The 26,685-nt window shown below is 45.7% G+C and overlaps 1 protein-coding gene across 2 annotated transcripts in view; it reads right to left on the reverse strand.

Moving 5' to 3' along the window:
- The window catches only part of LOC148509031 (baculoviral IAP repeat-containing protein 1-like), a 109,128-nt gene extending 91,765 nt beyond the window's left edge, over positions 1 to 17,363 (reverse strand). The window contains exons 1-3 of one of the 2 annotated variants that reach the window (XM_088443774.1): positions 17,325 to 17,363; positions 2,613 to 3,205; positions 974 to 1,073 (exon numbers count right to left, since the gene is read on the reverse strand). In XM_088443774.1, the coding sequence (XP_088299900.1) occupies positions 974 to 1,073; positions 2,613 to 3,192 (680 nt within the window). In that variant the 5' untranslated portion in view covers positions 3,193 to 3,205; positions 17,325 to 17,363. Of the gene's footprint in view, positions 1 to 973; positions 1,074 to 2,612; positions 3,206 to 17,324 lie in introns of those variants that run through there. The other variant, XM_088443773.1, reaches the window with a different exon arrangement.
- Positions 17,364 to 26,685: the final 9,322 nt, after the last annotated feature.

Raw genomic sequence — 26,685 nt, forward strand, 5'->3', positions numbered from 1 at the left:
GTACTACAGGAAGCACTGCATAAAGGCACTGCTACAGGAGGCATTGCATAATGGGCATTACTACAGGGGCCACTGCATAATGGGCACTACTACAGGGGCCACTGCATAATGTGCACTACTACAGGGGCCATTGCATAATGGGCACTATTACAGGAAGCACTGCATAATGGGCACTACTACAGGAAGCACTGCATAATGGGCATTATTACAGGGGGACTGCATAAGGGGCACTACTACAGGAAGCAGTGAATAATGGGCACTACTACAGGAAGCATTGCATAATGGGCATTACTACAGGAAGCACTGCATAATGGGCACTACTAAAGGGGGCATTGCATAATGGGCACTACTACAGGAAGGAAGCACTGCATAATGGGCACTACTACAGGGGGCATTGCATAATGGGCACTACTACAGGGGCCATTGCATAATGTCATACCACAGGCGTGCGCACAAAAATTGGGCATGGCCTTGTGACAGCTACTATTGTATTGGAGAGGGACTGATTTGATTAGATGACCCTTATATGCAAGTATTTGTATGTTGATAATATGCTGAAACACAAGCATGTATGTAATTGCCCTTTTGCTAATTGGCTTTTTGATTCTTGTTTAGGTATATGTTTCTTTTTGTTATGTGAAAATCAAATAAAAATTTCTCAATAAGAAAAATAAAACATACCCTAGGTATAAAAGCAGTAGAGTACAAGAAAACAGTGTTATATGCTGATGTCCAAGCACAAAAAATATACATTCTGAAAACATGACCAGATAGTGGGAAAAGTGGAGTCATTGTGACCTTTTCATCATCACTTAATTTCTACATAAGCAGGTAAAAATTAATAATTTCACCTGCAATTGTAGAAAAATCTGGCCATTCATCAAAAAGGTTAAGCAGGAGATATCACAGATATCTCCTGCTTACCTTTCTCTTGTGGCCCGCTGAACATTACAGTAGATGTTCTGTTACTCACTCAGGAAACCATTTGGCATGTTCTTTCCATGGGTCATCATTTTCCTCCCAGTGTCCTAGGCAGCCGGCACAGGAGAAGCACTGTACAGTGTCTCTTCTACCTTTAGGATTTGGAAATATATAATAAATGGGGTTTTATATAGTGTTAAGAAAAAGTTTTCAATGTATTTTCTTGGATCTGACTTTTTCAAAAAATTTTATGTGGTTCTGGCTGTTTCAATGTATTTTATGTGGTTCTGGATTTTTCATAGTTATTTTATTTGTGGTTCTAGCTTTCTTAATGTATTTTGAGTGGATCTGGCTTTTTCAATGTATTTTACATGGATCTGGCTTTTTTCAATGTATTTTATTATGTGATGCGGGCTTTTTCAATGTATTTTACATTGATTTGGCTTTTTCAATGTATTTTATGTGGATCTGGCTTTTTCAATGTTTTTTTATGTTGTTCTGGCTTTTTTAATGTTTTTTTTAAGTGGTTCTTGCTTTTTCAATGTATTTTACATGAATCTGGCTTTTTCAATGTATTTGATATGAATCTGGCTTTTTCAATATAAATATAGATCCTGCTTTTCTTATATATGTAGAATCAATGTGGCTTTCCCTATATATTTAGTATGGGTTCTGGTTTCCTGTGGGTGGGTGTGTGTGCGTAAATTTACAGCAATCGTCTCTCCTATATTTCGGTATTTGCATAGTTTTACATATTATATTATAGATTGACATGTTATAACAACACCCACCCCCAAAAGCCAAAACTTTGACTTTTGTTTGTAAAAAAGTTTACACACCAATTGATGCCCCTGCCCTGCTGTAGTTCCTCCCACATCACCCACAGCTCCCCCCACTTCTACCCCATACGTTCCTGAACCTATTTTATAAAAAAATAGCATGGAATTCCAGAATGGGCCGTCAAGACATTCAGTCAGCCCAGTTGATGTAAAGGGACAAGACCAAATCTGGGAGGCGTAGCCATGCCGGCATTGAAAAAAAACTGAATGGAAAATATAATGCGGCCTGCCACAAAGCTCACCGGGACCCTACAAGGCCAAGCCTGTGTAATTAGTACCTGCTCCCACTCCCTCCCGGTGTCCCTAGGCTTAATATGCCACCCTGATCCACCATACTATTTAGACTTTTACTGGTTTTCACTTTCAGCACCCCTACTGGTGCATGAATGTCAACTACAGTAAGTAAATACCGCCAAGACCAGGCTCCTGAAACCGCTCACCTTTCTTGTGTGTTGATCATACAGCACCTCTTTGCTGGTTGTTTCATATGAATCCTTCCTGACCATAAAGTTTAATCACTTGTCCCATGGTGAAGAAGCCAGATGGATTCATTATGTTCTACCTGCCCATAACACTGAGATCCTGGCTCCTGCATGCTCTATCATGGCTGCCCTATCCAAGTTACATAAACTTTTGGGTAGGTTATGCCTTTTGTGTGGGGTATTGTCTACCCAACAGTTCATTTTTCCTTGTATGTTATTAAGCTGACTACACTATGTGGGATAAAATGACTGCTTGATGATTAGCGCATAAAACTTTATTTACTTAACATTTGTTTTAGATTTTTAAATAACCAAAGAACATCTGAACCTGCCATTTCTCTTTACATAAATAACACATATGTGAGCTCACCAGTAAAGAAGAACCCCGCAATGGCAAGTTGTGCAGGTTGAATCCTGGCATAGAAAGGCCAACTTGTGAAAGAGTTTAATCTGGATTCCTCTGTTATATATACCTGCAGAGATTCCTGGTCAGTCTGTGAATGCTGAACCTTTACCTCGTATTTAGAAATATTGCCAATGTCTTCTCCTTTTAAGAAACTACAGGTTGGGTTGTGATTTGCATGATATTTGCCTGGTGGGGTTCTTAAAGATTTGCAGTTGAAAACAATCCCACAGCAGAAGCACTGGACGCTGATGCTGACACCAGTGAAATATAGCCCAGCACTGGCCATCTCTTTTGGACACCAACTTGACAATTTGTCATGTGAATGGAAAGATCTCAATCTCCTGGCCTCACATCTCATTTCAAAATTGTAACTTGTCCCCAGTTGTTGACGTATAGCGACATGACTTTTGTGATTATCAGTGGGAAAACCGAAACCAGAGAAAAAGGTTAAAAGATTGTTTATAGTCTCTACAGGAACCGGCTCTTTAAAATTAATTAAATCCACATTATCCTCGCCATCTTCACTCTGATTGACAGAAGCCATTTCCTACATGAAACTTTAATAAACAAAAATAGATTATTATTAAGATTTATATAGTGCCAGCATGCTCTGTTGCTTTACAATTATTTGGGACAAAGAGTAATAAAACAAGACATAGGGGTATACTTTTAAGTAGAAGAGCCGTAACTAGACTTTTTGGTGCCCTATACCAGAATGAGCATTGGCGCCCCTCCCCCCCTATTTTTCAGATAGGGACATAAGACGAAAAAGAGGGCCATGGCCTCATTGGGGAAGGGCCAGGGAAGAGCTGGGGGAGGCCAGGACAGGCTGGGGATAAAAGAAGAGGAGAATGATAATAAAACTAAAAATTGACAGGCCCGAACAGCGCCTCCTGCTGTGCGGTGCCATGTCACAGGTCGCACTACCCTAGTTACGGCCCTGCGAAGCAGTGGCTTTTCCATGCCGCCGCTCATCAGCAAATTTTACCTAAAAAATTAAAGTGTTACTAATATAAGTGCAAAACATACCTGGCTTTGCCCCTGGGTATTAATATGAAGACAAGGTGGTAAGAGGGTGCTACTTGCAATATTTAGGGGCCTATTTATCATTTAAGATTTGCAGAATATCCCCTGAAGAAAAAAAAATTCCATGGGTACCTGCAAAATATTAAGGATCCCCCGGATTTAATATGGAGGGACCACAGCAGATATCTCTGATATCTGCCACAGCCTCTCTATTTCTAACCGTAAAGCAACCTCCATAGCTTTCTATTCTGGAGCTTGGCCCTGATAGCTAATGCCATGTGAAGAAGGCATTTGCCTGTATCAAGGTTTCTTTTGGAGAGGAATCCTACAGATCCCTCTCCTGCGTTCTACACTGACGCATGCACCGGCCGACGACCACGCATGAGTAGTAAGTGCCTTGGATGCAAACTCTGCTTCCAGCTCTTCACCAGAATGGGCTTTTATCGGAGCCATCTCCCAGCAAGAGATTACTGCTAAATTTGTGTGAAAATGCACATTTTCACATTGCAAAGTGAAGACTAAAAACATTTATCACATCGTGATAAATTTCCCCCTTATGAGTAAAGAACTTAAAATGCACAGCTTTCTAATCTAGGTCCCTTCACAATAAGATTATGGCACCTAATGGCACCTATTTATCAACCTTTTTTACTAAAATAATGTGACTTAGGGTGTTATCACGCCCTTTTCACATTATTTTAGTTTCACTGAAATGTATTAAAGGGCTTTTGGAGCAGCTTTCGTGAAAAACTAAAGCTGGCCCCCTGTTATCAGCTGTGTGGTCTAAATAGACCACAAGCTGATCACTGTAAAAGAAAAAAATTTAACACTTACCTGCTTACTTACCAGTCAGCTGGTCGCCAGGGCTCCTGCACCGTGACCCCGGCCAGCTGTGCTCTAAACCGGCATCTCAGTTTACAGCACACTCTAGATGACCGGGGTCACAGACCAGGAGCCTGGAGACCAGCTGTCCGGAGGAGAGAGCTCAAAGGATCACTGGTAATTGTCAGCTGTTAGAGGGGGAAAGGAGAAAGTTGCGGGGAAAGTCACGCGGGGGGGGCCTGGTGTGGGGGTTGTAGCCACAGGTGCATGCGTAGACACCATCTCAAGAGTATTTTTTGCGAAAAATTCCCTTGAGAAGTGTGCAAAGAGGTATCATAGGGTCAGAGCTTTATCGTAAGCTCTGTCCCTGCATCATACTTGCCAACCCTCCCGATTCTTGCAGAAGGCTCCGTATTTCTTTACAAGCCTCCCGCTCCCCCGCAACCCTTATAAAATCCCCTGCATTCCCCACAGCCTCGTTGTGACAGAGGCCAGGTCACCATCTGACATCGGTCTTTAAAATAGGCTGGCCACGCACCGCGGGGTTGTTGGTAACGTAAGCTGCCTCGCCCATGAAGGAAGCAGAAGCCAGCAGAGCCTGAGTTGTCAGCGTGCAGGCAGAGACGAGAGTTGTTCTCCTGCTTCAGCGTTAGCAGCGGTTCCTCCTACCCCCTGCATAAGTAAGTAATACTGTAGGTAGGAGTGTTTAGTGCTCAGGGTGGGGGCGCCCTGTGATGGGAGCTGCGCTGCGGGCAGAGAAACCGGGAGGGGCAGAGATGGAGAGAAGGCAGGAAAGCAGTAGTGTAGTAATAACGGGTCCAGAGCTGGAATTAAGGGGGGTGGAGGAAAGCACAGAGGGTAAGTGCTCCGGGTCCCCCATGCCTTTGATTTCACAGCTGTGTAGTGCAAAAGTGTACTGCGTGCTGAAGGAACTAACAGTGAAGAGAAGAGGTCGAGGAAGGGAGAAGTCTGTGCAGGGGTAAGGGGGCGGGGCTACATGGACCAGTGTACAGCAGGATGCAATCAGCATGAGGGAGAGGAGAACTGCAGAGGTAGTAACAAGGAGGGGGGACACTGTGCATAATTATGACTATATCTATGTATGTGACAGTACAGTACATATGTTTGTGTATTTGTATGTGACAGTATGTATGTGTGTGTATGTGTTATGTATGTGTGACTGTGTATAAGTGTGAGACTGTAATTATGTGTATGACTATATCTATGTGTGTGACAGTGTATGTGTGCTATTGTATGTATACGACTGTGGGTGTGGGACTGTATGCATGTGTATATATGTGGGACTATGTATATGTGTGGGACTGCATCTATGTGTATATATGTGGGACTGCATGTATGTGTATATGTGTGGACTGTATGTGTGTGACTGCACCCCCTATTCCCCCTTCCCACCAAGCATTATCCTGTCCCTCCATACCCCTCTACCCTGCCCGTGCTGCTATTAGTACTACAGCTTTCACCTGCCACTGCAGGATACTCCCTTGAGTGAAAAGATATGCCCATAGGTGGAACTAAAGAAATGGGGAGGTTTGTGTCCAGCGCTAACCTAAAGAGTGATGGCTTAAATCAATATGTGACCTGTACACATCCTTAAATACTACGTGTTCAGCATATAGGAAAACTTGAAAAAAAGGAAGAAAACAGAGTGGGTATATGTCTAAATAAATTGTATTTATTATAAAAATTTAAATTGTTGTAATAAAATATGGCAACAGTATTGGCAATAGTACCTGTTGGTATGGCACTTACTAGGAGAAGGCAGATGCCTCCTTTAGGGTGCCTCTTTCCGTAATTTAGAGCTACACCTACGTGCACCTATGGCCAGTTGCTCTAGAGATGATTGAGCTGTCAATAATGTGCTCAGTACAAAAAACCTCCTTGTAAAACCACCCTGGTTGCAGGTTACATAAGTGGACTCCTTAAGGGTGTCCCTTTCCGTATAGCACTTAGGACCTCATTCAGAGCCGGTCGCACAGAGCGTGCGGTCGGTCTGAATGAGGGGAGGACGTCTTGAATTTTCAAGACGTCCTCCTTTGCGGTGGTAAGGCTGTGGGTTAACACCCACAGCCTTACGACCGCCTAAGGTGATGGTCTTGACCATCGCGATCATCGGGGCTTACGACGAGACCCTAGGGTAGGGTCTCCCTTGTCGTAAGCCCCGGAGAGCTTTCGGCTCTGTCTGAGCCAGAAGCTCTCTACTGACATCACTAGTGATGTCAGTGGGGCCGCCCCCAAACGGTAGGCGTTTCCATGGGAACGTCCCCGTTTGGGCTGCCACCCCCCCTTCCAAACGGGGCGAGCTGTCAATCAACATCGACAGCTCGCCCCCTTTGGATCAAGACCCGCTACGACCGGCGCTGTCGGTCGTAGTGGGTGTCACGCATGCGCACGACGGCGCCGGCGCTGTCGCGCGCATGCTCTGTGGGGGGGCATCAACACGGTCCGAGCGCATCGGCGCTAACGACCGGGTCTGAATGACCCCCTTAGTGCCTACGTCTCCCTTTTAACACTAATCGTGACAACCTTCCGGGTATATGTATATAGTCTCACTTGCGTCAAAATACCTTATGCTTGGGTATATGGTATAGGTAATGATGGATCTCTGTTTATGTTCACACACTGTCCTCCTGTATGTGCGTGTCAAGTCTTATGGAGGTACAGATGTAGTGAGGGGTCTTGGTCTGCCCTTGCTAAGGGGTGACCTTCCGCATGATTAGCTGTAACATACGTCCCCTCACAAACAGTGCTAAACAGAAAAAATGTGTGTGAGTATCCAGCGGCAGCGTCCCGCACTGCTGGTCTTACCGGTGGTGATCACTTTCGTGGTGGAGCTTCACCGCATCCCGTGTGGACTCTGTCAGCCGATGGTTGGAGAATCACCTTCCTCCTGCTGAGACGTCGCTTGTTGAGACTGAGGACCTCATTCAGAGTAGGTCGTAGCGGCCGCACGGTCGTACGCCACCGATGTTCGCTAAACTGCGCATGCGTAAAGATCGCAATGCGCGTGCGCAAACTAGCTGCTACGATCAGAAATTTCTCTCTCCTTGAACATAGCCAGGTCGGTAGTTTGAGTGACAGGATGAGGCGTTTGTGGGTGGTAACAGGGGAAGGTGCTTGAAAACGGGGGAGTGGAGATCCGAACGCAGGCGTGCCTAATTATGCGAACTGCGTTTTATGGGAGTGCATAATTAACAAAGTAGAGTCATAGCACACGTGACATGGGATGTTTTTACACTGACATGATCGTAGTGCTTAAGAGAGGGGATGGTCTACCTTAAGCTCTACGACCAGTTCCGAAGGTCTCGATTAATCCTTATATGCCCGGAGATGACGTGTAATGCATACGAGAAGGGGGCGTATATTTTTGACTTCCGGCCGCATCCTCCCCTTGGTCAGGCAGCTACCGATCCGATATTAAGGACGCAACTTGCGAGTGCATCATTTGTATATCCGGCCCTTTTCCCGTACGACCGCACGGCCGCAACGACCGACTCTGAATGAGGTCCTGAGTCCTGGAAACGGTGTGCCTCGTGAAGCTGCTGTTTTGTCTCCTGCTGCATATGCAAGCAGCCGGTATGGGGTCACGTGTCGCGTGTGGAACAACGCGTATCAGCCTGTGGGCCTTCCTCAAGGTTACACGCAAGCACATGGGTGTTGCTTAAATTCATCAGTCCTCCAATCATGACGCATGGGCGTGACTCTTCCTGTCAATCATGGTTATATAGTATGTTTCTTATCCCTCGATCTTCTCTGGATTCATTGCTGTTATATGAATTAGGGGTGTGCACCGGCCACTTTTCGTGTTTTGTGTTTTGGATCTGGATCTTTCTTCGTGTTTTGGATCTGGATTGGTTTTGCCAAAACAACCCTTCCGTGTTTTGGGTTCAGGGTTTTGTGTTTTGGATCTGTATTTTTTTTTTAAAAAAACATAAAAACAGCTAAAATCACAGAATGTGTTGGTTTTTCTGCTCCTATGCTATTATTAACCTCAATAACCTTAATTTACACTAAATTCCAGTCTATTCTGAACACCTCACACCTCGCAATAGTGTTTTTATGTCCAAAAGGTTGCACCGAGGTAGCTGGATGACTATGCTAAGCGACACGAGTGGGCGGCACAAACACGTGACCCATCTAGGAGTGATACTGCAGTGGCAGACAGGATGGCAGTTTGAAAAACTAGGCCCCAAACTGTACATAATGCAAAGAAAAAAAAGAGGTGCAAGATGGAATTGTCCTTGGGCCCTCCCACCCTCCCTTATGTTGTATAAACAGGACATGCACACTTTAACAAAGAAATTATTTCAGCGCCAGGGTCTGCCACACGACTGTGGCTGAAATGATTGGTTCGTTTGGGCCCCCACAAAACAAGCTGGCAATTAATCTGTCCCTGAACAAACTGGCTCTACGGAGGCAAGATGTCGTCCTCATCCTCCTCATCCACCAATTCCTCACCCTCTTCAGTGTTGTGTACATCCTCATCCTCACAGAGTATTAACTCGTCCCTGCTGGAATCCACCACTACAGGTCCCTCTGTACGTTCTGGAGGCTGGTCTCCCTGAAAGAGTTGATAATTCATTCTTATGAACATCATCTTCTCCACATTTTGTGGAAGCAACCTCCTACGCCTTTCGCTGACAAGGTTCCCGGCTGCACTAAACACTCTTTCGGAGTACACACTGGAGGGGGGCAACTCAGGTAAAATAGATCCAGTTTGTACAGGGGCCTCCAAATTGCCTCTTTTTCCTACCAGTACAGGTATGGACTGTCTGACATGCCTACTTGGATGCTGTCACCGATGTAATCCTCCACCATTCTGTCAATGGTGACAGTATCATATGTAGTGACAGTAGACATGTCAGAAATTGTTGCCAGGTCCTTCAGTCCGAACCAGATGTCCAAACTTGGTCCTGCCTGCCCTGCATCACCGCCAGTGGGTTGCTTAGGATACCTAAGTTTTTTCCTGGCAGCCCCAGTTGCAGGAGAAAATGAAGAAGGAGCTGTTGACGTGTCACGTTCCGCTTCAGCTGACAGTGTTTTCACCAGCAGGTCTTTGCACCGCTGCAGGCTTGTGTCGGCCGGAAAGAGAGACACCACATAGGCTTTAAACCTAGGATCGAGCACGGTGGCCAAAATGTAGTGGTCTGATTTCAACAGATTGACCACCCTGGAATCCTGGCAAAGCGAATGAAGGGCTTCATCCACAAGTCCCACATGCCGAGCGGAATCGCTCCGTCTTAGCTCCTCCTTCACTTTTTCCAGCTGTTTCTGCAAAAGCCTGATGAGGGGAATAACCTGACTCAAGCTGGCAGTGTCTGAACTGACTTCACGTGTGGCAAGTTCGAAGGGCTGGAGAACCTTGCACAACACAGAAATCATTCTCCACTGCGCTTGAGTCAGGTGCATACCCACTCCTTTGCCTATGTCATAGGTGGATGTATAGGCTTGAATGGCCTTTTGCTGCTCCTCCATCCTCTGAAGCATATAGAGGGTTGAGTTCCACCGCGTCACAACCTCTTGCTTCAGGTGATGGCGGGGCAGGTTCAAGAGTGTTTGCTGGCGCTCCAGTCTTCGGCACGCAGTCGCTGAATGGCGAAAGTGGACAGAAATTTTTCGGGCCACCCAAAGCGTCTCCTGCACGTCCCTGTCGCTTTTCAGAAAATTCTGCACCACCAAGTTTATTGTGTGAGCAAAACATGGGACGTGCTGGAATTTGCCCAGATGTAATGCCCGCACAATATTGGTGGCGTTGTCAGATATCACAAATCCCCAGGAGAGTCTAAGTGGGGTAAGCCACTGGGCGATGATTTCCCTCAGTTTCTCTAAGAGGTTGTCGGCGGTGTGCCTCTTACTGATACCGGTGATACACAGCGTAGCCTGCCTTGGAACGAGCTGGCATTTCTGAGATGCTGCTACTGGTGACGCTGCTGCTGTTGCTGCGTAAGGTGATACATCTACCCAGTGGGCTGTCACAGTCATATAGACCTTAGTCTGCGCTGTTCCACTTGTCCATATGTCCGTGGTTAAGTGGACATTGGGTACAACAGCATTTTTCAGGACACTGAGGACACTTTTTCTGACGTTTCTGTACAGTCTCGGTATCGCCTGCCTAGTGAAGTGGAATCTAGATGGAATTTGGAACCGGGGACACACTACCTCCATCAATTGTCTAAATCCCACTGCACTAATGGCGGATACCGGACGCACGTCTAGCACCAACATAGCAGTCAAGGCCTCAGTTATACGTTTTGCTTCAGGATGACTGCTGTCGTACTTCATCCTCCTCGCTAAGGACTGTTGGAGGGTCAATTGTTTAATAAAAGTAGTGGTGTTCCTACTTCCTCTCTGGGATGATGAACGACTCCCAGCAGCATCAACAGCAGCAGTGGCAGCAGGAGGCGTAGCAATGCAGGATCCTCCGGAGGAATCCCGGATAGGAGAGTCAGTCGTGCCAGTGACATGGCCTGCAGGACTACTTCCGATCCTAAGGAGGAAATTGACGAGGAGGGAGTTGACGGTGTGGTTTGCAGGCGCTTGGATACAACAGGACAAAGGGATTTAGGTGTCCCTGGACTGCTTACGGTCTTAGCCAAAGTTTCTGAACTTGACAGTAACTTTTTATGAACGCGCTGCAGGTGCCGTATAAGGGAGGATGTTCCTAGGTGGTTAACGTCCCTACCCCTACTTATTTCACCTTTACATATGGTACATATGGCAAGACAGTTGTTGTCCAGATTTGGATAGAAATATTGCCAGACCAAAGAGGTGGAATGTTTGGTCTTCAGCCCAGGCATGACCGTGATGGGCTTTTTCATCCCACGGACAACAACTGTCTCCCCCGGAGCCTGATTTAAACAAACCACATCACCATCAGAATCCTCCTCGCCAACTTCCTCCTCAGCGCCAGCTACACCAGTATCCTCATCCTGTTGTACTTCAACAGTGACATCTTCAATTTGCATATCAGCAAGTGGACTGTGGGTGCTCCTTTCAGCACTTGCAGGGGGCGTGCAAATGGTGGAAAGAGCCACCTCTTCCCGTCCAGTGCTGGGAACGTCAGGCATAGCAACCGCCACCACACTTGGACTCTCCTTGGGGATTTGTGATATCTCCTTAGAACGCAGAGTTCTTCGCTGTGCTTTTGCCAGCTTAACTCGTTTGATTTTTTTAGTGGGAGGAGGGCTTCCATCGTCATGTGAAGCTGAACCACTAGTCATGAACATAGGGAAAGACCTTAGCCATTCCTTGCCACTCCGTGTCGTAAATGGCATATTGGCAAGTTTACGTTTCTCTTCAGATGATTTAAATGTTTTTTTCAAGGTCATTTTCCTGAACTTTGTCAGTTGGGATTGTATGTGCCCTCTACTATGACATTGGGCATCGGCCTTGGCAGACGACGTTGATGGCATGTTATCGTCTATGTCATGACTAGTGGCAGCAGCTTCAGCACTAGGAGGAAGTGGTTCTCGATCTTTCCCTATTTTATTTTTATCTGAGAAAGTTTGGTCCTCCATTTAAGTTATATTGATATATACGTGCGGCTAAGGCGCACACAAACACAGAAAATATTTTTTTATTTTGTTTGGAGTGCCCTTTGGGGGTTACAGCACCCTTTAACGGTCAAGCCAGCCGGCTCTTTACTTATGGGACACAGGCGCACGCTTGGCGCTGCTCCTTTGTTGATGCACGTGCAGCCACAGTGCACACAATTCACAAACACAGAAAATATTTTTTTTATTTTGTTTGGAGTGTACTTTGGGGGTTACAGCACCCTTTAACGGTCAAGCCAGCCGGCCCTTTACTTATGACACAGGCGCACGCTTGGCACTACTTTGTTGATGCACGTGCAGCTACTGCGCACACAATTCACAAACACAGAAAATATTTTTTAATTTTGTTTGGAGTGTACTTTGGGGTTACAGCACCCTTTAACGGTCAAGCCAGCCGGCCTTTTACTTATGACACAGGCGCACGCTTGGCACTACTTTGTTGATGCACGTGCGGCTACTGCGCACACAATTCGCACCCCCTGGACAACACTACAGCACCCCTTTAGGACTGGAACTCTGCACAGGACTTTGGAGTGGACACAGCCCCTATGGACAACTGACTGCACAACACAGTCCAGCCAGCCCCTATGGACTTTGGAGGAGTGGACACAGCCCCTATGGACAACAGCAGCACAGCATAACACAGCCAGCCCCTATGGACTTTGGAGGAGTGGACACAGCCCCTATGGACAACAGCAGCACAGCACAACACAGCCAGCCCCTATGGACTTTGGAGGAGTGGACACAGCCCCTATGGACAACAGCAGCACAGCGCAGCACAGCACAACACTACACTGCACTACACTACACAGCCCAGCCAGCCCTAACTCCCACCCTCCCTCTTCACTGTCCACAGCCGAGTGAGAAAATGGCGCCGACGCAGGTACCTTATATAGGATCCAAAACCCGCGAGACCCGGAAGGCGGGATGATGACGTTTTGCCTCGATTTCAGATCCGAGTCAGGCGGGAAAAGTCGAGCCTGACTTGGATCGGCCTCGGATCGGGGGGGCTTGGGGGTGTTCGGATTTCAGAAATCGGAACCCGCTCACCCCTAATATGAATGTACTTGTAAATAAACCGGTGGATCCACTAAGGCTGTATGTCACTAAATCCGTTCTTACATTGCATCTCTCTATGTTATGCATGAAAAAAGTGGGGAATGGAGCACATTATCAGAGATAACTCTGTGAAAGTGAAAATTAAGAGAATATATTATGTAGCTTGACCGCAATGTCGCGCTTTCTAAGTGGTGTAGATCACTCTATATTATTCAGTGATGATGTTTAATGGATGTCTAATCTATTGTTTTATATACTATAATATAAAAACTGTACGTGCCATACACTCTAATCAATTAGGTATTGTGCATGAATCTATTATGGTACACATAGTGGGGAAATTTATGAATCTTAAACCTACCCCAATATCTAAATGATTCCGTTATATTTCTGATTGATACATTCTTAATACTTATTGTAAAAGTAGTAGACAAATACTAATGAATAAATAAATATAACTGAAATTGTATATCAGTATAAAACGGAGGATAACTATATATATCAATGTGCCAGTTATTGTAGTTGGTATGGTAGTGTGCACGATCTCATTGTTTTGTTTTTTTGCTCATAGTGCCCTTATTTATTATTGGATACTAATGTACTTACCGCACATTGTTAACCCTACATAGTTATATGTGTATATCTATTGTGTCTCTAGTTAATGAATCCACTTTATATAATATCTCCATTCCACTAGTATATTCCAAGATCAATCATTTAATTAGTATACTGTTGTTAAAGTCTACATTCAATCCTTTCGGTGTCATAGTTTTCAAATTAAAAATCCATTTCATCTCTTGTTTATCCAAGATGTTCAAATGATTGCCCCCTCTCCAATTTCTCTGTGGTTGTTCTATGGCTATAAAAAACAAACCTTATGGATCGGATCTATGTACCTCCTTATAGTGTCTTGAGACACTATGGTTGTCATAGCCAATCTTGATGTTCCGTATATATGTTCATACAGCCTGTTCTTGAGTGGTCTTGTCGTCCTGCCTATATATTCACCACATCTGAGCATGTATATGACCCCTTTCGTATCACATGTGATTTGTTGATTAATTCGAAAAGTTTTATCCACTGTATTGGAGTGGAATTCTACGTGTCTTTTTGTGGTTCTATTTAGCATGTTTTAACACCCTGCACACTTGCCACGGTATAAGAATCCCTTAGGTTGTTCTGTAAATGGTAATGAGGTTTGTATGTAGGAAGTAGGTTTTATTTGTTTTTTCACCAATTTCATTTTTATGTCTGGGGCTTTTCTGAAGACAATGTCTGGAGTAGTCCCAAGTATCTTGTGAAGATCATCATCTTGTAGTAAAATGTCCCAATGTTTCTTCAGACTTTGTTTGATTATGTTGGCTGATTTATTAAATTGTGTGATAAAATAAATCTGTTCTTTTTTATCTTTATCTCCTAACGTCTTTTTTGCTAACAGTGATTGTCTTTCCATTAATTTTGCCTCTGTAAAAGCTTGTTTCACTATTATAGGATCGTATGATTTTTCAATAAACTGGTCACTTAGTTGTCTGCCTTGTTCTTCATAATCCTCTAATTTTGAACAATTGCGCCTAATTCTTCTAAACTGTCCTTTTGGTATGTTTTCAAGCCAAATTTTATGGTGCCCACTGGTAGATAGTATGTAACTATTTACATCTACGTTTTTCTTATATGTTCTTGTATGTATCTGATTGTCACTTATAAATATCTCAAGATCGAGAAATTGCACTTTCTCTTGGCTATTTCTAGTATTTTAGTGTTTTGTTTCGATCTTTGTATTTTGGACTTGCTGTGTATCTTAGTCATGTATTCCTGATAGGTGCAGCTTTACGCGGCACAACGTTTCCCGGACTCAGTCTCAACAAGCGACGTCTCAGCAGGAGGAAGGTGATTCTCCAACCATCGGCTGACAGAGTCCACACGGGATGCGGTGAAGCTCCACACGAAAGTGATCACCACCGGTAAGACCAGCAGTGCGGGACGCCGCCGCTGGATACTCACACACATTTTTTCTGTTCAGCACTGTTTCTGAGGGGACATATGTTACAGCTAATCATGCGGAAGGTCACCCCTTAGCAAGGGCAGACCAAGACCCCTCACTACATCTGTACCTCCATAAGACTTGACACGCACATACAGGAGGACAGTGTGTGAACATAAACAGAGATCCATCATTACCTATGCCATATACCCAAGCATAAGGTATTTTGACGCAAGTGAGACTATATACATACACCCGGAAGGTTGTCACGATTAGTGTTAAAAGGGAGACGTAGGCACTAAGTGCTATACGGAAAGGGACACCCTTAAGGAGTCCACTTATGTAACCTGCAACCAGGGTGGTTTTACAAGGAGGTTTTTTGTACTGAGCACATTATTGACAGCTCAATCATCTCTAGAGCAACTGGCCATAGGTGCACGTAGGTGTAGCTCTAACCTACGGAAAGAGGCACCCTAAAGGAGCCATCTGCCTTCTCCTAGTAAGTGCCATACCAACAGGTACTATTGCCAATACTGTTGCCATATTTTATTACAACAATTTAAATTTTTATAATAAATACAATTTATTTAGACATATACCCACTCTGTTTTCTTCCTTTTTTTCAAGTTTTCCTATATGCTGAACACGTAGTATTTAAGGATGTGTACAGGTCACATATTGATTTAAGCCATCACTCTTTAGGTTAGCGCTGGACACAAACCTCCCCATTCCTTTATGATACTTACCTACGAGTCTGGACAACTCGTGTGCCCAGCAGCTTCCGACATCTAAGTGAGAAACACTATAGCGCTAGTGCCTAACACCTCGTAGAATTCAAAGTCATAGGTGGAACTAGATATTCCTTTTGGGTGGAGAATTACACGCCCCCTGAATGGCGCAGCAAGTATGCCCTGCATGAAGATGTTGGTGCATCCAAGTGATATTTCCTAAATTCGCAATGCAAATTTAGTCGAAAATATCACACTACAACCGCATTTTACATGCAGATTGTAGTAAATAGGGGCCTAAAAGATTGCTCTTTAAGACCATGTATAAAGCACACATTAAGTTTGATGTCGTGAAATGGATCATAAAAAAAATATATTGATAAAGTACAGCTACACAACAAACTTTGAAAGCAATAAAAAGAGATCAATGAAAAGCAATCTCCAAAGGTGGAAAACAAAGTTTTTATTATTACATTTCGGTCCTAAAAAAAAGGACCAGTGTTCGGGGTGAAACAACGTAATAAAGACAAAAGTTTCTTCACCCTGAAGTATGGGGAAAAATATAAAAAAATATCTGTGAAAAGCAGCACTCCCCAACTAGACCAAAAAATGTTAGTCCTGTGCCCTGGTTCATCTCCTGCAAGAGCAACATGCCCCCATTCTTCGGCACTCTAGGCGCATGCAACCAGGGCAGGGGTTGTGACAGGTGGTGTGACACATACATGCCAACTCTCCCTGATTGTAAGGGAGACTCAATCTCCCTGACTCCCTGAAGAGTCTATGGGGTAAATTTACTAATGTGAGGGATTTTAGAAGTGGAGATGTTGCCCATAGCAACCAATCAGATTCTATCTATTATCTTCTAGAATGTGCTAGTTAAATGTTAAGTAGAATCTGATTGGTTGCTATGGGCAACATCTCCACTTCTAAAAACTCTCACTTTAGTAAATATACCCCTAGTAATCTCCCTGATTGCACCTTACCGCCATTCATTCAAATGGAATATTTAGTATAATTTCCCTGCAATGGTTATAAAGCACAATGGGGGTGATGTATTGTAGCGGCACTTAACATTATGACTTGCACAGCGTCGCACTGTGGAGATAATAGCGGTGCCGTGGCGGTAAGGTAGTCGGGCGGTACATAGCGACCTCTAATAGTTTGATGGTACTGCCTTACTTTCACCACTGTATATTATTTATATTTGATTAACTTAAAGGAAAAGAAAGCTTCCAGTGCTAAATAGCTGAGCTAAGACCTGTTAGTAAGTTACGTGAATGCTTGCTTCCCTTCCAGCGAACACTGCTATCTCTAAAGTCTGTTATCGAAATAAATCTGCATCAAGCTCTTCAGAGTGAGATTCGTATTAAACATAGCAAATGCTTTTAAATACAGACTGTGATAATTCAAAACATAATACATTGTAAACACTGGTTTGTTGTGATATGCTGCAACCTATTGCAGCCTGTGAATAATACATGAAACTTACCTTAGCTCCAACACTTGTCTGTAGTAAGAAAGAACAAAGAAGGGAATTGTATGTATAAGTTAAAAGAAATAGCTCCTCCCAGCATAACGTCAGTCACATGTAGTGAATTGTGTACATAAATCACATTCCATTCTGTTTCTCAGCGTATTGGTATAAGGAAGTCAGAAAGAAAATTCCCATCACATGACTTCTCAGCATTGTTGTAATGTTATATTTTGTCAATATTCATCTTAATAATCATTTAAGTAAATATTAACTTACAAATCACAGAAAGCAGAAATAAATAATGACGTGCTCTCGTGTGGTAGCTGCCCATAAATGCCTATTTCACAGTAATCCATCCACACTTTCAGTCTCCATCTGTGTGTGAAGGCATGGTACGCAGGGCTGCCATCAATGTGGGGCCCGGGATTGACAAAACAGACAGGGCCCCTTCCCTTGGGTGGCGGGGGGCAATATGTCAGAGGTTGCCATTGCTGAGGATATTGTGGTTGGAGCTACAGCGGAAGTGGGGCATCAACTGGTGCATAAACCTGTTTTAAAAAAATTGTCAAAGTTTGGGCTGTGTGGGTGGGTGTTATAACATGTCTATAAAGTTGAGGGCCGGGTGAGGGTGGGGTGAGGTTATGGGTGTGAGAGTGAGGTGTGGGAGAAAGGTGAGGGTGTGAGAGCAGGGTGAGAGTGTGAGAGTGAGGTGTGGGAGTGAGAGGAGGATGAGGGTGTGAGAGCAGGGTTAGGGTGAGCAGGGCAAGAGCGCAGGGTGAGGGTGTGAGAGCAGGGTGAGGGTGTGACCAGGGCAAGAGTGCAGGGTGAGGTAGTGAGAGCGGAAGGTGAGGGGGTGAGAGCGGGAGTCTCTATACCTGGTATGTCTCCACCACAGCAATATCTGTATGTGAAGTGAGATCCCCTGCAGCTGCTCCTGCCCGTCCGAGCAGTACAGTACTTCTTCACCAATATGCAGCAGCAGTTGTAGGTAGCTTCTCCCCTGCTGCTGCTGCTTCCCCCCTCCCCCACTGGCAGGCGGTTGCCGTATTGCTGCTCTTGCTCCAGGCATACCGCGCACACAGAGGGTGCGAGCCAATGGGAGCTTGCAGCCCGGCAGCAAATCAGGAGCCACCGCTGCGGCAGCCCCAAATGGCTGTCGGTCCACGAGCTATGAAGGGCTCGCGGCTGGAACCAACTCGAGTTGAAACTGCCAGCTGGACATCGGAAGCCCACCATCATATAATGGCAGTGCTTCCACCATTGAATCTTTCGATGTAATGGTAACTGACCATCGCATAAAAACATTCAATGGTAAAAACTATTCATGTGAATAGTAAAGGGGCGGGGTTGGGGGGGAGGCTCGGACACGAAGTAAAAACAAAACCCCAGGCAAGGCAGGCTGAGGACGAGGAGGAGAATGAGAAACACTGTCACTGCCACGCTGCTGCTGCTGGCACTTAAAGCAACAAGAAAGTGAAGTCTAAAAACATATGTAAAATATACTTATAACTCAAAGAAAACGAACCTCTTAAGGTGCCCATCCACTAGCAGACATGAAAATGACTGAATGATTACGACATTGTAATCGTGCAGTCGTTTGTCAGTCTGTGATGAGCCTGCAGTGAACGAGCAGTCGTTTAGTGCAGGCTCATCAATCAACTGTAAACATGCTCAACCTGACGTTATCGTCAGGTTGTCCAGTATGTTTGCACGATGATAGATGTCTAAACAACCAGCAGGCACGCGCATCGCTGGTCGAGACATTTTTGAAAACTATTTGCAAACAATTGAATTATTGTTATCATTCAATCGCTCAACTTAATCGTCTAGTGGATGGGCAGCTATAGAGCACCAGCAGAGGAATCACTCTCCATCTCTGCAGGTGTAAACGTTGTTAGCTGTCACTCTGTGTGTCTGTGAGTGACTGCTGCTGCAGGGCCAGGGCTGCACACTGATTGGCTCTCACTGTCTCAGAGAGCCAATCAGAGCTAGCAGAGAGGGGAGGGTGGGAGGGACTGAGGGCCAGGCCTGAGGCAGTGAGAGACAGCCTCCAACGATCCCAGCAGCATGAGTCAAGAAGATTATCAGAGGCACAGCACACAGGGGAGGCATTGATTCTAGGTAGAACAGAAGCCACCATTGGAACACCATCGAATTACCATTCGATGGCAGTAAACACCGGAATGCTGCCATCGAATGGTAAAAACATTAACATCGAAAGAAAAACATTGATAGTCGGCAAACATCGACCTTCGACATTTATGCGCAGTCTGGTGAAATCCTGGGAATCAGCCCACATTTGAACTTGTGTCCGACTCAGGGCTGTAAGCACTTCCATCAATATGCAGTTTGTTATGTTACCGGTCAGAAAGTGCATCTGGTTTAGGCCAGGCACATATCACAGATACATACTTGCCTACATTTTTTATCTCCTTGCCGGAAAAAACCTGGGGAGGAAAAAGATTGGGTCGCGACGGGGGGCGGGGCCTGATGTCTCGCGTCATTAAATCCCACCCCCTTCGTCGCGAATTACGATTGGCGCAAACTTACATAAGGGGTGGGGCTAAATGATGCAATTCATGCACAATTGCGTCATTAAGCCCCGCCCCCTAACAGGGACCCACGATCACTGCGAAAGTTCTCCCCATTCTGCCCACTTCACTAGGAAGTGGGCAGAGAGCGGGAGTAGTGCCTACCCTTCCGGGGGTGCGAGGGGTTACCCGAAAAATCAGGAGGGTAGGCATGTATGCACAGATATTTACATTCAACTTGCTCCCATGCTGTAAATGATTTATTTTATGTGCACGATATATAGAAATTAAACTACAAAAAACCTTTCTATATTCACAAAAGCATAATATATCCCTGAACAATGAAGAAATCATTAATCAGTGTCAGCAGAGTGTTTGCAAACAGCTGAACAGAGGTAATGGCTCAGCTCCGACCTCACCCGGCTCACCCCCTCCTTCCATACAGTGAATGTGTGTCTGGCAGACAGTTCAACTTGTGACTGCAGCTGCTGGGTGTGGTGGGTGAGCTGAGGCACCGGCCGTACTGCCCTCCCTGCCACCCTCCCCTCCTTGTCCTCAGCCAGAATGGCAAATGTTAGACATTGAGCCTGGCTTTCATGCAGCGGAGGCATTGAGACACTCCCCGTTTTCCTGATAGAAGGGGACGGGGCACATCTGAGCCAGCGCAGCAGGAACTTTTCAGAACTCCCAGTGGCCCAATCCAACCCCCTTGTCTGATGTATTACATACACTGTACTTTGTATGAGGCAAATTCTAGCTTGTTAGGTGCTAATTATTCCCTCTACATGGCCACACTAGCTCTAAAATCAAGCATTAGGAAACCCATACTTGCCTACCCTCCCTCCAGCCCCCTCTGCGGTTGAGGGTGGGCGATGACGCAATTCACACTGAATCACGTAATCTTGGCCCCGCCACCTTCTTCACAATGCCGGTATTATCAGCATTGTGTAGCAGGGGCGGGGACAAAATTATGTGATCTTGTGTACACGCCCCCCCATTCCACCCATAAATGCTGGGTAAGGTATCCGGCCACGCCCCCCCACTATGCTGATCTAGCTTCTCCCTCCCGAAAAGGGCAGCCAGAATGTCTGCAAGCATGAGGAAACCCCTCTCTAGAAATCCTGCATTTGCCCCTGATCATCATCATCATTACACACTATGAGCCTGATTTAGCAAGGATCGCAGTTGCTTATATGCACACAATCGGCCTATTGATGCGTTCTGCAGATATATATGCATCGCAGTGCACAAACTAGCAACTGCGAGCGGGACTGTCATCACAGGGGCTATGCAGACCCATGGCAGAGTGAATGACAGGAAGTGCCATTTGTGGGCTGTGATGTGGGGTGGTCGGGCGAAAGCAGGTGTGCCAGTGTGTTTCAACGGAGTTGCAGGGGCATGCATAAATTATACACAGTGATACAATACGCAGCCTGAGGTCTCATAGCGTGCGCAGAAGTAAGCAATTCATGAGTGAGGTCTGACCTGCCTTAACTGTGCATATGGGTCCAATGTTACCGATTGTTTGTCTATGTTGTCAAAGCATACGGATGTGAGTAAGGGGAAGTGGGCATCCTTATGCAAAGCTGCGATCGCAATACGAATGCAAACATTTACATATCACCACTGATATTAGCAACTGCGTTAACGTGCGTATAAGGAGAATAGCGATTCATGCTGAATCAGGCCCTTTGTTCCTTTCCCAGACTTAAATGAGTCCTTTTCCTGGTCTGCATATTCTCACAATTTTATGAACACACCCTTACAGGAGTTCCAAGGAAGTAGCATCGGATCATCTGTGATCCCTTCATCTGGCTGAGTGACCATGGGGTCACGCAAGCCGGCTGCCGCAGATGAGTAATAATCAAGAATCTACATGATTTCAGCCACTGCGTCTGCAGCTGAATCACCCCCTGAAATCACTCTCCAGGCCAACATTGAAGACCATGCCACCTGGGGGGGTGGAATACCAGACTGGAGTCCTGTTCCCAGACAGAAGGGGGCCTGCCCGCAGTGGCACTGTGTGGCTGCAATCAATCTCCCCTGCTGTTTGTAAACTCCATATGCTAAGCTTTGCCAGGATCAAAGATTGTGGATTGATTATGCGGTCTGTCACGTCTGAATGCATCAAGCGTTGAGCTGCTCATGAGCCTCTATTTCAGCAATAATCTGGAAAAATTATAGCAACATGAAAGATAAAAATGTCCTTCTCTTTCTAAACATAGTAAAGTTAACTCACTATAAAATTTGTACATACCAGTGTGTAAAGTGCAATAAATTCCTAGACATTAAGAAATATGTATACAAGACATTCACCAGACTGACACAGAGACTGGTACATAGAAAATGGTTCTGTTACAATCTACTGTAGTTCACTTGCTGTAATTTCAGTCTGTTTTTAGGGATGTTCAATGTCATAGCTTAAGATTTATGGGGTTGATGCAAAATGTTGGTCTCAAAATGGGCGTAATTTGTTAGCAAAGTAATCTGTGACAACACTCTGGGCCTAGGACCTATTAGCAGAGTGTCTGTAGCAGAAAATGATCAGTCAATGTGATGTGTTGGGTACATGGAACACCAGGGAGAAAAGATGCACGGAGACGCATGTCAGAGATCGGGCCTGCTCGCTCAGCACTGGCAGGTCCTAGTGACTGTTGAGCTAGCTTACCATCTGGGCACCTTGGCATGGAGGCAGCTCAGGAATGCACTCCATCCCGCACACACCCCCTCGCTCAAGGTCAAATCAATTCTTTTATCAGGCTCCTTAACTAATGGATGTATAGAAATGCACGTTTCTGCTCGTAGCCACCCTGATCCCACTACAGCCCAACACACAGCAGGCTGCTGTTGCTGCTCATGGGTAATTGGGGGGGGAGTGGCGGAGGACCCAGACCCCTATAGGACCTTATCAACAAGCCTGGGACTGGGTAAATAGTACCTGCGCCCCCCCTCTCAGTGGCCCTGATTGTGACATTTGAAGCATCTGTAATTAGGCTATTTGTCCTTTGAACTTTTAGACAGCAGTACAGAATTTTCAGTTGTTTCTGTAGGTATGCAATCTTGAAACAATAATTTTGCATGTACAGTTTCGGTGTTTAGCTTTGTAGTACTAGATTTTATTGCCACTACCAAGAAGTCATACTCTTGCGTATGATTTTGCAACATCGCCACAGCAAGCTCTTTTTCATTGATTATGATGCCAACTGGTCAATTGCTGAGATGTATAACATTCTGTCTATGTAATCGTTCATGTTCTCAAATGCAGTAAGCTTTGTTGCATATAATGTGCGCCTCCAATTAATTCTTCTCATTAGTCCTTTATCTTCATAAGCGATTTGCAGAGCTATCCTTGTTTCATGTGCTGTAGTGGATAATAGAATAAACATGTAATTCCACTGCCAGACCAATTGTCCCCTAGGCTCTATCTACATCTTCAGAATTTGGATTATCACCAGGATAGCTATTGACCTTCCATAACTTATCCCACTTTAACTGCATCTCCATGGCAAACTTCCATGCAGCAAAGTTTTCTGTATCTGCCAGCTTCTCAAAACTCATGTTGCTCCCTGCACTGTACATTTTTTCTTATGCAGGTGAATAAGAGTCTGTCCGTACTCACTCAGATCCTCTTACTCCATATCATTTGCAGCTTGGCTGATTATGGTATCAGCTTGTTCCCCACCGAGGGTATCTGTACTTTTGGAAGCTGTATTCTCTCAAGGTGACGGCCTCGGTTCAGATCCCACTTGCACTAGCTTGGTAGATAGAGATGTCTAATGTACTGTTTGAGCAGGGATGATGGCAGTATCTGTCAGCTCATTGGCGCTGACCAGGCCCATAGCCCGTTAGCAGAGCAATTGTGACAACACTCTGCACCTAGGACCTACTAACAGAGTGCCGGTAGCAGAAGATGATCTATCAATGTTAAGTGCATCGAGAAGTGCTGGGTACAATAGTCCTCCAGACAGATTGATGAATCAGGATACAATATACTTGGCCAGAATATATGTGGTGTTAAATATGGTGGTTAGTGTACATGTGTTACAGCTTAATTAGTTCTTTATTGAAACAGGTATAAGATTTAGCATAAAATAATAGGAATGGCCATCTGTGGTTGACCTCGATGCTATGAAACCATCCGCTGACAACCATCTATAGTTTCATCCACCAATGTTCATCCCTACTTTAATAATTGCCGGGCTGCGTGCCAATCAGAGAGTGGGGGTGGGGCTTTGCAGGTTATATCAGGGGCAGAGCTATGCCTTGTGTCCTGAACAGAGAAGACAAAAAAAACCACTGTTTTGCTCTGTGTCATTGATAGAGGAACTCTACTATTGATGGTAAAACCATCGATGGTCAATGGCCATCCCTATAGAATACAGGGATGTCATAGGTATAATAGTGATAAACATATAAAAGCAGCCTTGAGATGTTGCTGGGCATTGTAGTGCACCAGGCAAGATCGAGGTAAGTGCCCATGTGGGTGGAAGCACTATTGCCCCTAACTACAGCAGTGGTCATATAGTGCTGTATGGTGGGAGAGTCTTTAAGTTCCTCCATTTGAATGGAACACCATGGAGGAAAGACGTACTGAGACGCTGCACATTTGTACTAGTGCATTTCAGAGGTTGGGCCTGCTGGCTGAGCTCCGGTAGGTCCTAGTGACTGCCAAAAGTCAAGCTTACCTTGTGGGCACCTTGGATTGCGGGCAGCACCGGAGTGCACTCCATCTAACATAATTTACTCTAACAATCATATTTCTGCCGTTATTAGAGCCATAGACATCTTGAGACCCAGCAACAAATCTGCTCCAGCTAGCGCACAGTAGTGAGGACTGGTTGACGCCACTTCCAGGATGACATCATCGCCGCAACCGGAAGTGGGGCTCTGGATGCCGGATGGGGAGAGTCGCTCAATGAAAGTATTTACCGTTTGTATGTTGCACTTCATCAGTGTTCCCTCATGGAGTTCCTGAACCCGAAACGTTGATTGGTTCACGATTTACCAGTCTCGGAGTGCTAACCATCTGTGTTTCTCTCTATATATTCTATATATGTTTTTCTCCAGCCCCAGTTCCTCAACCTATTTTCCAGAAAAATAGCCCTATATCTAGCACAATTTCTGAAAAGACAGTTAGAAGATGATTGGTTGCTTTGGGCAACGTCTCCACTTTATCCCTCTTCAAGGCTTGATACATCTACCCCAGAGAGAGAAAGCATTAGAAGCAGTAAAAAAAAGCAGCAGAAGTAAAGATAAAGAGCAGGGAACAGACAAGCATGTAGATAGGAGTAGTGTAATCAGGCCCTGATTCAGAGCCGGACGCTCTGACAGAGCGCTCGCTCTGAATCAGGGCCGGGCTATTTGTTTTTTAGAACGGCCTCCTGGCCGCTCGCATAGCTGTGGGTGACCCCAAGACCATCGCGACCATCAGGCTTGCGACAAGACCCTTGTGGTAGGGTCTCGTTGCCGCAAGCCCAAGAGAGTTTCGGCTCTAACAGACCCGAAATCTCTCTCACTGACATCACTCGTGATGTCAGTGGGGCCGCCCCCAAACGGAGGCGTTCACATGGGAACGCCTCTGTTTGGGCAGCCACTCCCCCGGCCCGCTCACCAAAGGGGGCGAGCTGTCACTCAACATCCACAGCTCGCCCCTTTGTTTCGAGACCCGGAGCGATGGAGTGCTCATCGCTATCCGGGTCTCGCGTATGCGCACGACGGAGCCGTCTCAGTCGTGCACATGCGCACCTGCCCACCATCGACCCGGTTGCGAGCGCACAGCGCTTGCGACCAGGTCTGAATCAGGCCCTCAGTGTGTTAGAGAGCAGAGCAGTGAGGGCAAGATAAAGAAATGAGAGAGGGACTTATGGATCTGCTTAGAGAGGAGGGTCCTTCTGAGTGATGGCCAAGGGAGTATAGCTCTGCCAGTCAAAGATTCTTCCATGAAACCAAGACAAATGCCAGACTAAGTGAGCAACATTATGTTTTGGTGGAAGCTGAATGAGTATCTTCAGTGTTACTCCATGTAGACTGTCAGTGTATAGAGTTACTACTCAACAAACAGCAGACAGATTACTCACCAGATGCTAATCAGCAGGAATCAGGCCTGATAAAATAATCTGCATCTCGCAGCCCGCTCTCCACCCAAATTCACTCATTTTTGCTTGCAGCCTGAAGGGGTCAATACAATTACCCGCAAATACACCGTGGGTGCAATTTAGGGCGGCAACAGCGGCACCTTACGTCTGAACTCCCCCAAAACTACCCACAGCCCCATGGGGCTGCAAGCAAAAATAAGTACATTCTGGCTGAGATCGGGCCGCGAGATGTGGGGATGTTGCTGGCATTTTAACGCTGTGGCAACGCAACTCTGTAATGGGAGTGCAGAAAATGGTTGCTAAAAGCCCTATTCTGTGCAGTGATTTTATAAATGTATCAGGCATTAAATAATGGTCAGACATTAGGAGGTGGTCAGACATTGCATAAGGTGTTTTTGAGGACAAAGGGCCTGATTCAGACCCGCTCGCGAGCGCACAGTGCTCGCAAGCAGGTCGATGGTCCCCCACTGCGCATGCCGGAGCCGGCTCCGGCGTGCGCGAGCCCCGGAGCGAGAGAGAAATTCTCTCGCTCCGGGACTCACTACAAAAGGGGCGGCTGTCGATGTTGATTGACAACTCGCTCCGTTTTGTAGGCAGGGCGGGGGGGGTGGCTACACAAATGGAGGCGTTCCTGAAGGAACGCCTGTTACTTGTGGGCAGCCCTACTGACATCACACGTGATGTCAGTAGGCGGACTTCCTGCTCTATTAGAGCAGGAAGTCCACTGGGGCTTGCGGTAATGAGACCCTA

Source organism: Taudactylus pleione, unplaced genomic scaffold, assembly GCF_031769625.1.
Source record: "Taudactylus pleione unplaced genomic scaffold, aTauple2 ptg000333l, whole genome shotgun sequence".
NCBI classification, from domain to species: Eukaryota; Metazoa; Chordata; class Amphibia; order Anura; family Myobatrachidae; genus Taudactylus; species Taudactylus pleione.